The 11,709-nt window shown below is 32.4% G+C and overlaps 2 protein-coding genes across 3 annotated transcripts; both read left to right on the top strand.

Moving 5' to 3' along the window:
* The first annotated feature begins 643 nt into the window (after window positions 1-643).
* LOC145322546 (uncharacterized) lies at window positions 644-4,515 on the top strand. The gene is made up of 6 exons (XM_080164648.1): window positions 644-786; window positions 1,354-1,403; window positions 2,013-2,072; window positions 2,403-2,472; window positions 3,893-3,950; window positions 4,272-4,515. Exons 1-6 carry the CDS (start codon window positions 710-712, stop codon window positions 4,383-4,385), a joined length of 429 nt encoding a protein of 142 aa, XP_080020774.1. The 5' UTR covers window positions 644-709; the 3' UTR covers window positions 4,386-4,515.
* A 1,513-nt stretch (window positions 4,516-6,028) lies between these two features.
* On the top strand, window positions 6,029-11,672 carry LOC145322522 (oligoribonuclease, mitochondrial). Of its 2 annotated transcripts, none has more exons than XM_080164605.1 (7): window positions 6,029-6,108; window positions 7,556-7,605; window positions 8,429-8,572; window positions 9,256-9,375; window positions 10,215-10,310; window positions 10,612-10,757; window positions 11,519-11,672. In XM_080164605.1, the coding sequence occupies exons 1-7, from the start codon at window positions 6,054-6,056 to the stop codon at window positions 11,598-11,600; spliced, it is 693 nt and encodes a 230-aa protein (XP_080020731.1). In that variant the 5' UTR covers window positions 6,029-6,053; the 3' UTR covers window positions 11,601-11,672. The 2 variants fall into 2 exon arrangements, with proteins under 2 accessions (XP_080020731.1, XP_080020742.1); XM_080164616.1 differs by having other exon boundaries at window positions 6,029-6,121.
* The last annotated feature ends 37 nt before the right edge of the window (window positions 11,673-11,709 follow it).

The following is an 11,709-nucleotide window of genomic DNA, read 5'->3' as shown; positions in this document are numbered from 1 at the left end:
TAATTTGAACCAATCAATCAAGACTTAATAAGAATAACAGATACCAAACCTGAAAATTTTTTGCCTCTTGTTGGTTGTAACCAGGGGGGGAGGGGACTTTGGACTGATCCCTTGGGTTTTATAAACACGTTATCTCATTGATAGGCTTGAAAACTTTGGGTACTTTAATTGAAATTTTTATTGGTTGGATCCAAACTAGTAGTGTTTACACATTACAATCAAAAACATTAATCTACAGAATAGCCAGTTTGTTTATTATCATTGGGACTGCAAAACCTTTTGTCGTCCACTGTCCAGGGGTGTATATTCTGCATAAGATTTATTTTTTTTACCCGGCTACAAAATTTTATATTTTTTTTCCCCCCTAGTTATTTCTCACCAAGTAGGGGGGAAAATGGAAAAATATTTAAAGAACTCTATATTTTATTTATTTAGTCCCTCCTACCACACATTTTTTTAGTTTTTTTTCACCAAGGAGGGGGGGGGGGGGAGGAAAAAATGTTTTCAGTTTCTTAATTTTTACATTTTTTTTCCCTCCAACCACTTATTTTTTTTTCTCCCAGCCCCCCCCCCCCCCCCCCTGAGCAGGGGATCCCATGTAGAATATACACCCCTGCCACTGTCTTATGCCTGAAGATCCATGAGGTTGTAACCCCTCAACAAAAAGAGTTATCCTATAAAAAAATACACACCTGAAAACAGTTACGACATGGATGATGAAGGTTTAGAAGATGAATGGGAAGGGCATATGGATCAGTATGATAACTTAGTATATAATAATTCAAGGTATCAATATTTAATTTTCTGTTAGTAAGTAACAGAATGTCTTGTCTGTACCGAAAGATCTCGCTATCCACTTGCCCAGTGCATCTAAAGGTATCTGTCATTAGTAACCAGGGATCTAAACGAATAAGACAATGGACGATATTGGAAGAGGTAAGTTGTGCTAAAAATCCGTAAAAGTATTAGTTTTAAGGATCAAAAACAGTAATAGAACGATAATATTCAATAAATATAGATTCCTACAGAATTTTGTCAATGGTTCTATTCAATAAGGAATATTTGGTGAATATTATCGTTAAACTACTGTTTTTAAGCCTTAAAACTCACACCTACGGTTTTTTAGCACAACCAACCTCCCTCTTTATATACATTCCCAATAATGATCAACAAAAATTCTCTTCTCTATTAAAATTTTTTGGTTGAAAAGTTTGGACACTTCTATTTCGGAACCAACCAATATATTGTACTCAAAGTTCTTGGACCAAAGATTATAAGATAACTTGGCTTTTATATTTAAAACTTTGGGTACCAGTGTAATCATTTATTTACAATATTTATTTATCTGTTTAGTGATTCCTACTCAGAAAACGGAAGTTCAGAAAATGTTGAAGATGAATCAGGAATGTTTATATTTTCAAATTTCCAATATACAAAAATGATATTATATTAATAAATGACAGGGTAAATGGACATAAAATGAAATTCTATTTTACTAAAGTTAAGAATTAACAAATTAGAACCCATAATAAAGATTTTTATGTCGGCTGTTAGTTTTTAGATTGAAAAGCAAGTAAAAGAAAGGTTCATTTTTTGTTCCATTGTGGCATTTTCTTTTAAAGCACATAGTATAGACCTTCATTATGTAAAAGCCTTACATTTTAAAATATAATGCAAGTCATATAAAACAAGGATGACAACATCCATAAGTAGCGGAGCACTAAAGAATCATGGAATGGACAAGCAGACAAAATGACAAAATTAATAATAGAGAAGATGTTCTGTTGATATATATCACGAAACCTTTTTTTGCTGACTGACAGACTGACGGACTAAGAAAATTATACATTTGATGCACATTATTATAGGGAATCTTCACCAAAAATTTCAGCCGTCTATCTTCAATAGCAGCCGAGAAAATCGCTTTACGAACGGACGGACGGACGGACATAGTGAAATATTGAGTAGCTTCGCAATAAAAAAAAATGAAAATAAGAATGTATTTAATAAAGTTGATGAAAGTGAGATGGCTGAAGTAGTTTCTGATGTCCGCAGCAGACGAACAATTCCAGGTATACACGCAATTCAGATTTTTTTTAAATCCGACTACAAAATTTATTATAGTAGACTTGTACAATTTTAGTAACTTTTTTCTGGGTAGTATTGATTCGAAATCGATTTATATTCACTGATTTTGACTTGGTTCTGAGCCACACTGAAAAATCATTTTTTGTATCGTATTATTGACAATTTTATCAGTTTTGTTGGCTTAAAACCTTCTGGGCTAACAAAACTTTAATAATCAACAAACATCTAATTGCATTACCGCAGACATTTCAGTTTTCTAAGCCTAGTTGTTTTATGCTTTTGTAATGCCTAATCCCTTACTATTGATAAAACAGGACCACCACAAATAGTTCAGCCACCCACTGCATCCCGTCTACAATATGCTCCTGGAACTTTTAGCTCCAGGTAAAAGTTTATATGATCGAGTTCCACGAAGATTGTGTGGTTGGGTCTACAATTTTTCAAAGTTTTTTTTACGCGGTTAAAGGCGAATTTCTTTTGTTTTTAAAAACACTTTACACATGATGCTTTTCATAAATAATATGGTAGTGCGAATGGGGCGCTTGTCCAATGTTATGGTATGGAGATCGCTCTTCTATGAGTACTACTAAAAATCCTACTTTTACTGCAATACACATAGACATTCTCATCGTCGGTTCGTCAATTTAGAATGCTTTTCCCTTTACTCCCACAAGTATACTACGAATTTGGTTGAGCCCGTGGTAGCTCAACAAAGACCCATGCGAGGTATTTATTGCTTTAAACTAAGAATAAATGGCTGGTTATGGTATTCGATCTATATCATATAAGTATATTAAGCACTTAAGAAGGAAGATGGTTTTATAAAGTGTATTTACATTACAAGTGAATAAGTTAAGTATGAAAGTATTTACAGGATAAGTGATAATAATCATAAGTAGTGTAGGACAGAAAATGCCCTAAGTCCAAAGCATTGAATTGTGCTAAGTGTTGGATCTCTAACATAAGACCCAAGCTCAATTCATGCTAAGTACTGAGGGTCCTAAATTTAAACTACAATGCATGCCAAACAACTAAGTCATTACCTTTAAAGCCAGAAGAACTTGATGGTTTGAGAGTCAATGAATAACTGAGATATTTTAAGAAGTGCAAGTTATAACAACAACTATTAATAAGGATCTAAGCCCTTGTCTATTTAATAAAGTGTTTGTCTGTTAAATTTGTGACGTAAATCAAACTATGGTTGTAGGCATACATACTAGCACAAAATGGTTACATGGTTACTTTAACAATAAACATAATGTTTTAATAAGCACATAACAATATTCAATCACATACAGTTTACCATGGTTAGGCTAGCATTACCCATATAAGGTATTATATTGGTAAGGATAGGCTAACAAATATGTAAAAACATATAAAAAGTGCCTTAGGGCTAGCTAGAGTAATTGTATCTCGTGCCTGAGTTGCGCTCGATAATTACCATGGCATGTCAATCAAATATTCAGAACCAACTTTTATATGGTGTAAAATTTATAGTAAATATAGGTAAGTGGACTAGATGCGAAGTATTTCTGTGAAAGTCTTGGTCGTACGTTCAAAGAATTTTGAAATTTGGGGATCGCATCTCCAAATAGGTAAAGGATTTGCTTGTTTCTCAATTCTGTATACTAGTGATTTTAACTACGTGGCCAAATGAACAATAATTATGAAAAAGCTTATTTTACCACATTGTTTACTTCAACCAAATATTTTATTTAAACTAAATTTAAAAAAGAGAAGAAACCTTATGTAGCATGATAATAATAAAGTTACATCAACTTCATAACAATCTTTTTTTTTGTAGATACAGTACAGATTCTGGTTCTGCACAGAGTCTCAACTCCACCCGTGCTTTACTCAAGGCATTTCTAACTATACATTTTAACATTTTTAAAACACATGAATAAGTAAATACTACTTAGGGAGGGAGGGCACATTAAGTTGTAAATCATGCTAGTACTCAAATTTTTAGAAACCTCTCGCATTCGTTGGCTTAAACACTTTTAGTACTTTTAAAATCATGATAGGTTATTTAAAAAATTAACAATGTCTAAACTATTCAACCAATAAAAGGGTTATTTTGTTTTAAAATTATTGTGTATGTACATTAGGTTATCTCCCATTGTCTTATCTCTTCAGATCCCTGTACTGAACCCACCACCTATAGTTATCTATGACTACAGGATTCAGCGAAGCCTAACTATGCCCCAGAGAGATGGCCGGCCTACGTGGATTTTCTCTTTGTTTTCTCATCATTCATAGCGGCAGTAGTTGCCGCATATTATACTCTTGCTTAAACAACTTTTTACCGCGCTTTACCAAAAAATGCATGTGTAGCCCTGAAACCCCTTTTTCTTATTTTTGAAATAAAGAGGACTATCCACGAACCAGAGCAAGTGATTCTAAGCATCTTTCAGCATTGACCCATAGTATTTTTTTTCTTGCATATACTAGGTTTATGTTTAATATTTGCTTTATCGACTAAAAAGTTAGGTTTCACCATGGTTTTATATGAAAAAAACTTTGATGTAAATCAAGTTTTTATACAATATCATCAAATGCTTTGTTGAGTTCAAAGGACAAAATAAAATAACACTGCAGAAAAGCATCAAATGTTATAAATTGCAAAAGTACATTAATTAAACTGTTTAATAGTTACCAACCCTTTTACTAAATATACATTTTTAATCACAATAATATACTTTTGTGTCAAAGATTTTAAACAACAGTTTGAACTCATCAAAACATTCGATGATATTGCACCAAACAATGCTTAACATTTCAAAGATTTTTTCATATAAAACCATGGTGAAACCTAACTTTTTAGTCGATAAAGCAAAAATTAAACACAAACTTAGTATATTTATAAAAAAAAATTTATGGGTCAATGCTGGAAGATGCTTAGAATCACTTGCTCTTGTTCGTGGATATTCCTCTTTAAGATAATTTTGGAGGTTAGTTTTTTTCTATGTCTAACCCCCTGCAGGGCTACCACCTAAAGAAATAAACATAAAGCAAATTCCCAAAATTTTTAATTTTGTCCCATTTTTCGGTACTCAACAAGGAACTTTGAGGGAAAACGCCTCTTTTTTAAAAGTAATTATAATGTCTTCTAATAAGAATATTTTTTAGAAATAGAAAAAAGTAAAAGGGATAGTTGCATGAAGTGCATTTAACAAGAATGAATGCAATTAAAGATACAAGAATACCATCTACCTAACATATGTAAATTTGTATTACAATAAATAGGAATCAATTAGGCACCACAAAAATAGTCACCATGCTGTTTATGTGAAAACAGGACAGCCAAGTATGTTGCATGTATCCAAAAAAAATAAGATTTTCAATTCTTGATATTTTTTAAACTACCTGGTAGAAAAATAAACTTCTTTCAAATATATGTCCTACAGATATAGTTTAAACTATTGAACAGAAAAAAATATGCAGTTCACTAAATTCATCTTTAAATGCACTTCGTGCAACTACCCCTTTGTAAACAAATATTACAAAAGAATTTGTTACGTTTTTTTGTTGAAAAATACATGGCATTATAGATTGTTAGTCTTACCTAATGTTTTTCAAATTTTCTCTTTTACACGTTTTTGTGTATTTTTTTTCTTCAGGTTTATGTATGATTTTTAAAAGCATATTATCACAATTCACATGTATTTTCATAGTAATATGATTTGTATACATTTAATAACACCAAAAATATACTTTTTAAAAGGTACTTTGGCCATTTTGAATCTTGAAAGCTTATATTTCTGAGACTGAGCCTTAGCATGAAATATATTTTAAAAGCTATCTTTTGATGTATTTATTATTTCAGTATTAAAATATTTATCTAATATGTTATTGAATTTGTCTGGTAATAATAAAAAGAAAATAAAACAATACGTTTTTAAACATGTTTTGTTTTTTAGTCTTAATCTTGTTAAAACTATTTCAGATTAATTTATAACCAAATGTTGACAGGGATTGGAGGATTAGTTGGTAGAAATATTACTAACCATATTAAAAGTAAGTGATTAAGGTAAAAAATATTCATTACCAGGTAAGAATGGGATATTGGGATATCAGTAAGTACGTCTAATAACATCCTTTGCTAATTCTAAAATCCAATGAAATCTAATTTTTGAGAAAATTAGATTTGAAAATTTTCAGTCCAATTTTCATTCCCTAGGAGTTCTTGAACAATCATGACAAGAAAAACAACGATTATTAATTTAAAAGGGGGGAGGCGGAAGTGACACTTTTTGAAACCAAAACTAAAAGTCAAAGGAACTCAACTAAATAAAGAGTTACAGCTCTGAGATTTGACATGGCAGTTGCTTTAAAGAGGTATAATATGGAACTGTGAAGAAACGGCGGCGGAACCGCCACTACCGCTGAAAACCGCCGTTTCCCGACGATTTTTTTTTCATCTTTTCTCGCCAAATGCAAATATTTCAAGTGTCAAGTGAAAATATAAGGGAAAATTTTATGGAAAAAAAATATTATCTCAGATGATTAAAAATTATCTAATTTGACGAGAAAAGGCAAAAACAAATTTCGACGGGAAATGGCGGTTTTCGGCTGGAGTGGCGGTTCCACCGCCGTTTCTTCACAGTTCCATATTGTACCTCTATAAAGCAACTGCCATGTCAAATGTCAGAGCTGTAACTCTTTGTTTAGTTGAGTTCCTTTGACTTTTAGTTTTGGTTTCAAAAAATTTCACTTCCGCCCCCTCCCTTTTTGAACAACTTTGCTTTTAAAAAGTTCTTCATAAAATAATCCTAAAGGGAGTTAATCAATGGCCATTTTTATCAGTTGCTTTGCTAAGGTCACGGAAATTTAGCCTTGAATAAATCATATGTAGAGTGGTTTTATGAAAGACTTCATAAAAGCAAAGTTGTAAAGAATTGAATAATATGAATATTTGTTTTGCTCATCATGGATGAGTGTAAGCTCTTTGGGGATGAAATTTGAACTTGAAATTTTCTATCTTAAATTTTTCAAAAATTAGATTAAGTTGGATTTTAAAATTAGCAAAGGGTGTTATTAGACGTACTTACTGATTTAATTGCAAAGTCATTTTTGCTTAACACTAAAATAAACTTTTTTCGTCTGGCCCCCCAACAGTGTGCATACTAGCAATTTGCAATGTCATAACTTTGTAATAAATAATATTTAATTCAAAGGATGGAAACTGTTTTTTTATTTGTGGTAGTTTATTAACTTATTGTTTTTTTTTTGAAAGCAACTCTACAACTAATGTAAAAACAATCTATAACCATACATGTATTGAATAAACGAGTTTATTTTTGTAAATTTATATACACTACCCCTTTTTGTTTGTATAATATCACAAGTTGTTTTTTCTTTCATTGTGATCCATTTTTCTTTAAGTTTGAAGTAGTTGAATTATACTATGTATTTTACATGATACAAATCAAATAAAATGAAAAAATGTTTTTATTTTATTTAGGAAGTATATTAGCTCCTCTAATTTCAACATCTCATTATTATCAACAAAAGGTACTTGTAATTTTATTTTATAATCCCCTATGGCCTATCAAGAAGCTCTGCACTAAATAGATGTATGTGGGTTTTAAAAGTGTTAAGGGAAGTTTGGGTATAGTCCCTTTCGTAACATCGCACCTTATGGGGCGATTCTTCGTGTTTTTCACAGTACTATTTCTAGCCCCTGCGGGGGGCTCTAACCCTGCGGGGCCAATTACCTAACCCTGTGGGGCAATCACCTAACCAAATATAACCTAACCTAAAATAACCTATAAAAAGCCATTTTAAAAATACGACGAATCGCCACTTATGGGGCGATGTTACGAAAGGTACTATTCCCGAAGTTTGAGGTCCCTTTTTTGGGTAGGTTGAGCCATCCTCCCACCCCCATTACTTTTGCCATATTGCCTAAAACCTTCCTGATCATCTTAGCCGTTTACGAGATCTTAATGGACATTCACATTTAGTGCCAGTTTTGTAAAATCAGTTAATTTTGCATTTTACTTGTCTGGTTAATTGGCTTTTAAAACGCAAGCAAAAAAATCGGCAATGGCTAATTCCGAAGCTTTGATTTTTTTTCCTTCGGGCTTTGACATTACCAATGTTTTTTTGATGGTTATAGAAAAACTTCCGTTATTTTATCAATATTAGAAATTATCACTGGAAAAGATTAATTGAATATTTAAGCCTGAATATCCCGAAATTCGTATTTCTTTATCTTTTTGAAATTATGTTTTATAACTCGAGCATTTAAGGTCCAAAGTTTGCAATGATCAATTTTATAGAGGATCTCAACTAACGTATACACTAAGATATAACACTAGGATCTAAATTTTAGAAATTCAAATCCAAATCAATGTCGCAAATCAAGAATGACCGGTTGATCTGGGTTGACTGTGAGATGACCGGCCTGGACATCACTAAGGATGTCATCATGGAGATTGCGGTCATAGTCACAGAGGGGGATCAATCATTAAGTGAGGTGAGCATAATCTAGGATCCAGGACAGTAAATTATGCTTGGGATCCCCTGCTAGATAGGGGGTGGGGTAATGAAAAATAAGTTGGGAGGGGAGGAAAAAATTTTTAAAAAAAAGAGTACTGTAAACATTTTTCTTTTTTCCCCCTACATGGGGTGAAAAAACTAGGGGGTGGGGAAGAAATGAAATGTTTGCAGGATGTATTTATGACATTTTAAAAATTTAGATGTGAAATTGGCAAGAAATAGATGTATAATTGACAATTTTGGATGTTAAAATGCCTGTGTTAGATGTATATTTATCAGCATACCTACCATATATAACAAATTACTGTCGAATCTACATCCAGACAAACAATTTAGACAAAAATACATCCACTGTATTTCTGCCAGTTGCAGGAACGGCAACGTCCCGAATATACACCCCTGATAGAATCATTAAATAAAGTAACAGGATGTCTATGTTTTTGTGTAAAGAATCTCTAGCCGCTGAACCGATTCATTTGGATCTCCTTTACAGGTCTGCTTATGGCTTCTTATAGGTCCACAGGAAAGGGTTGGTGAGACTCCCTCCCCACTAGTGTAATATAAATTCCTAGATACTGTTTTGGAATAAAGATCATTTAATTGTTGATTATAATTTACCCCTCTATTAAAACATAGCTTGCAATTATTCATTTATTTAAGGTATGTAGATCCGAAAGTTTAATAATCCAGACAGACAAAGCATTATTGGATGGTATGGATGAATGGTGCACCCAACACCACGGAGACTCTGGACTTACTCAATCTTGTTTAGATAGTAAGGTAGTTGCAATAGTTGCTTTTTAGAAGCGGAGCTTTTTATAGTTAGGGTCGGCCCGTCCGTCAGTAACGGTCAGTTTATTCGTATAACGGTTAGCTCTTTTCATCAATTTAGACATGTTAAAACTGTCCTATCGATTTTAAACTTGAAGATTCTTCCAACAGTTAGTTAGGATTTAGGAAGCGTAGCAACTCTATAAGCTTTACCAGAAAGTCCTTACGTCCATTTAAAACATGTTGATTTTTAACCTTTTTCTCAAATATTTGTGTGTTATAATTATCCTATTCATCTTCTTTTTGGAATAACTTATTGTGTCTGTCTATATAAAACGAGTGAACTATTACATACATTTTCCAGTTATTTAGGTTGGTATTTGAGATAGTGGTCCCCCAAACGATTGAAATGTTCATTCCAATCGGAAAAATATTACATCAAGGAACAATGTTATCAGCGAAGCATCTGTAATAAAGTCCTAAAAATGTATGTATGTCCCAAAACAATAGGTATACTGTATTTAAGAAGTTCTGCAAAAAAATTACTTAAAATTTAGTTTAGACTCAAACATTTATATTTTGTTTATTCAATTCTGAAACTTTTTAACGTTCGATTGTCCTACCGTTCAAGAGCTTCGCTTTTATGGATGTTATCATTCTTTTTTTCCTAAAATAACTAAAAGGTATCATTAAACTAAAGGAAATAATACAACATTTTTTCCCCTTAGTTACTTGAAATATAAAACCCCCAAATATTCCCCCCTGATATAATATGCTGGCATGACATGGTATGTAAATAGAATACAAATGTTTTGAAATATAATTTTAAGAAAGATTTGTTATTTAAGTTAACCATGGAAGCAGCAGAAAGAGATTTGTTAACACTCCTTGAGAAACACACACAAAAAGGAAAATGTCCGCTGGCGGGCAACTCTGTAGGACAGGTACAGTTTAACGGGGTGTATATTCTGCATGGATCCCCTGTCATAAGGGGGGGGGGAATAAAAACATTTAAGAGGGTGGGGGAAATAAGAAAATTAAGAGATCTGAAATTAAAATTCCCCCTCCTTGGGGGAAAAACTAGGGGGGGGGGATGAAATATAAGACATGGTTATACTTAATATTATGATAATAAATCTGCAAAAAGTACCTTTTAACTAATTTTGTGTTTATTTGTTTCTGCTGCGCTACTTTTGGTTATAAATGTTCTTTTAATTAGGAATCAATTTTATTTTAATGTTACAGGATAGAAAATTTTTGGAGAAATGTATGCCCTCTCTAGCCGAGCACCTTCATTATAGAACAGTGGATGTTAGTACAGTTAAAGAATTGTGCAAACGGTGGAATCCGAAGATTTATCAAGAATTGCCAAGTAAACGATTAACACACAGGTAAATAAAAGTATTAGGTATTATTTAGGGGAATATTATCAGTATTTTGATTTGGTACAAGAAAGGGGGCCTTAACTCAATAATGTATTACTCAGGGACAAGGGAATGATATTCTGATAAACAAATCTAAATGAAAATTTCCCCACAACCCCCTTCCCCTTTTCCTCCCCTTCTTACCCACCCACCCCTCTTCAGCTACATGAAAAAACAAGTTATACTCCAACCTTACCCACAAGGTTTCGTGATTTTTGTCCACATTTTTATAGAATTGATTGTTAGAATAGCTAGGCCTGGTAGTACTAAAAAAGCATTGTGTTAAATGTGTGAACTTAGTTTTAAGGTTAAAACCAGGGTAGATTGATTTGAAGGAGTAATGTAAGGAATTGAAGATATTACCAGGGAAGAAGGGGACATCGGGTTCTTTATTAAACTAGTCCCAAAAGTGTTATAATGACGATTCTTATTCGTTGGCTTAGCAACTTTTGGGTCTTTCCTTGAATTTATTAAGGTTGGTTCATTTATTTGAGTTTCCAAATGTTTCAAGTACTAATTGTAAACTACAGAAGGGTTTATTTTGTGTATAATCATTGGGGATGAACATCAATTTATCGGCTATTGTCTTATTTCTTAAGATTCCTGGATATTACTAACAACAATTACTACGAGTGCAGCAAATATTCCAAAATTAAATTGTCATATGTTTGATTGTAATTGCTTTTTAATTAATACGATTTACTTAAAATAACTTTATTTAATTTCAGAGCTTTGGAAGATATAGAGGACAGTATAGCAGAACTTCAATATTACAAGCAAACTTTTCTTATTCCAAGAACAGATATTTAAATCTTTTTTGGGATTCATTACCATGGGAGTATTGTTTAATCCTAATAATGCTAAAATGATGCTTTATTGGGATGTCACAAAAGTGTAATTTGTCCACTGTTAAATAAAA

Source organism: Acartia tonsa, chromosome 1, assembly GCF_053477335.1.
Source record: "Acartia tonsa isolate MP-2025a chromosome 1, ASM5347733v1, whole genome shotgun sequence".
Classification (NCBI taxonomy): Eukaryota; Metazoa; Arthropoda; class Copepoda; order Calanoida; family Acartiidae; genus Acartia; species Acartia tonsa.
This window is presented reverse-complemented; position numbering and strand designations above follow the sequence as displayed.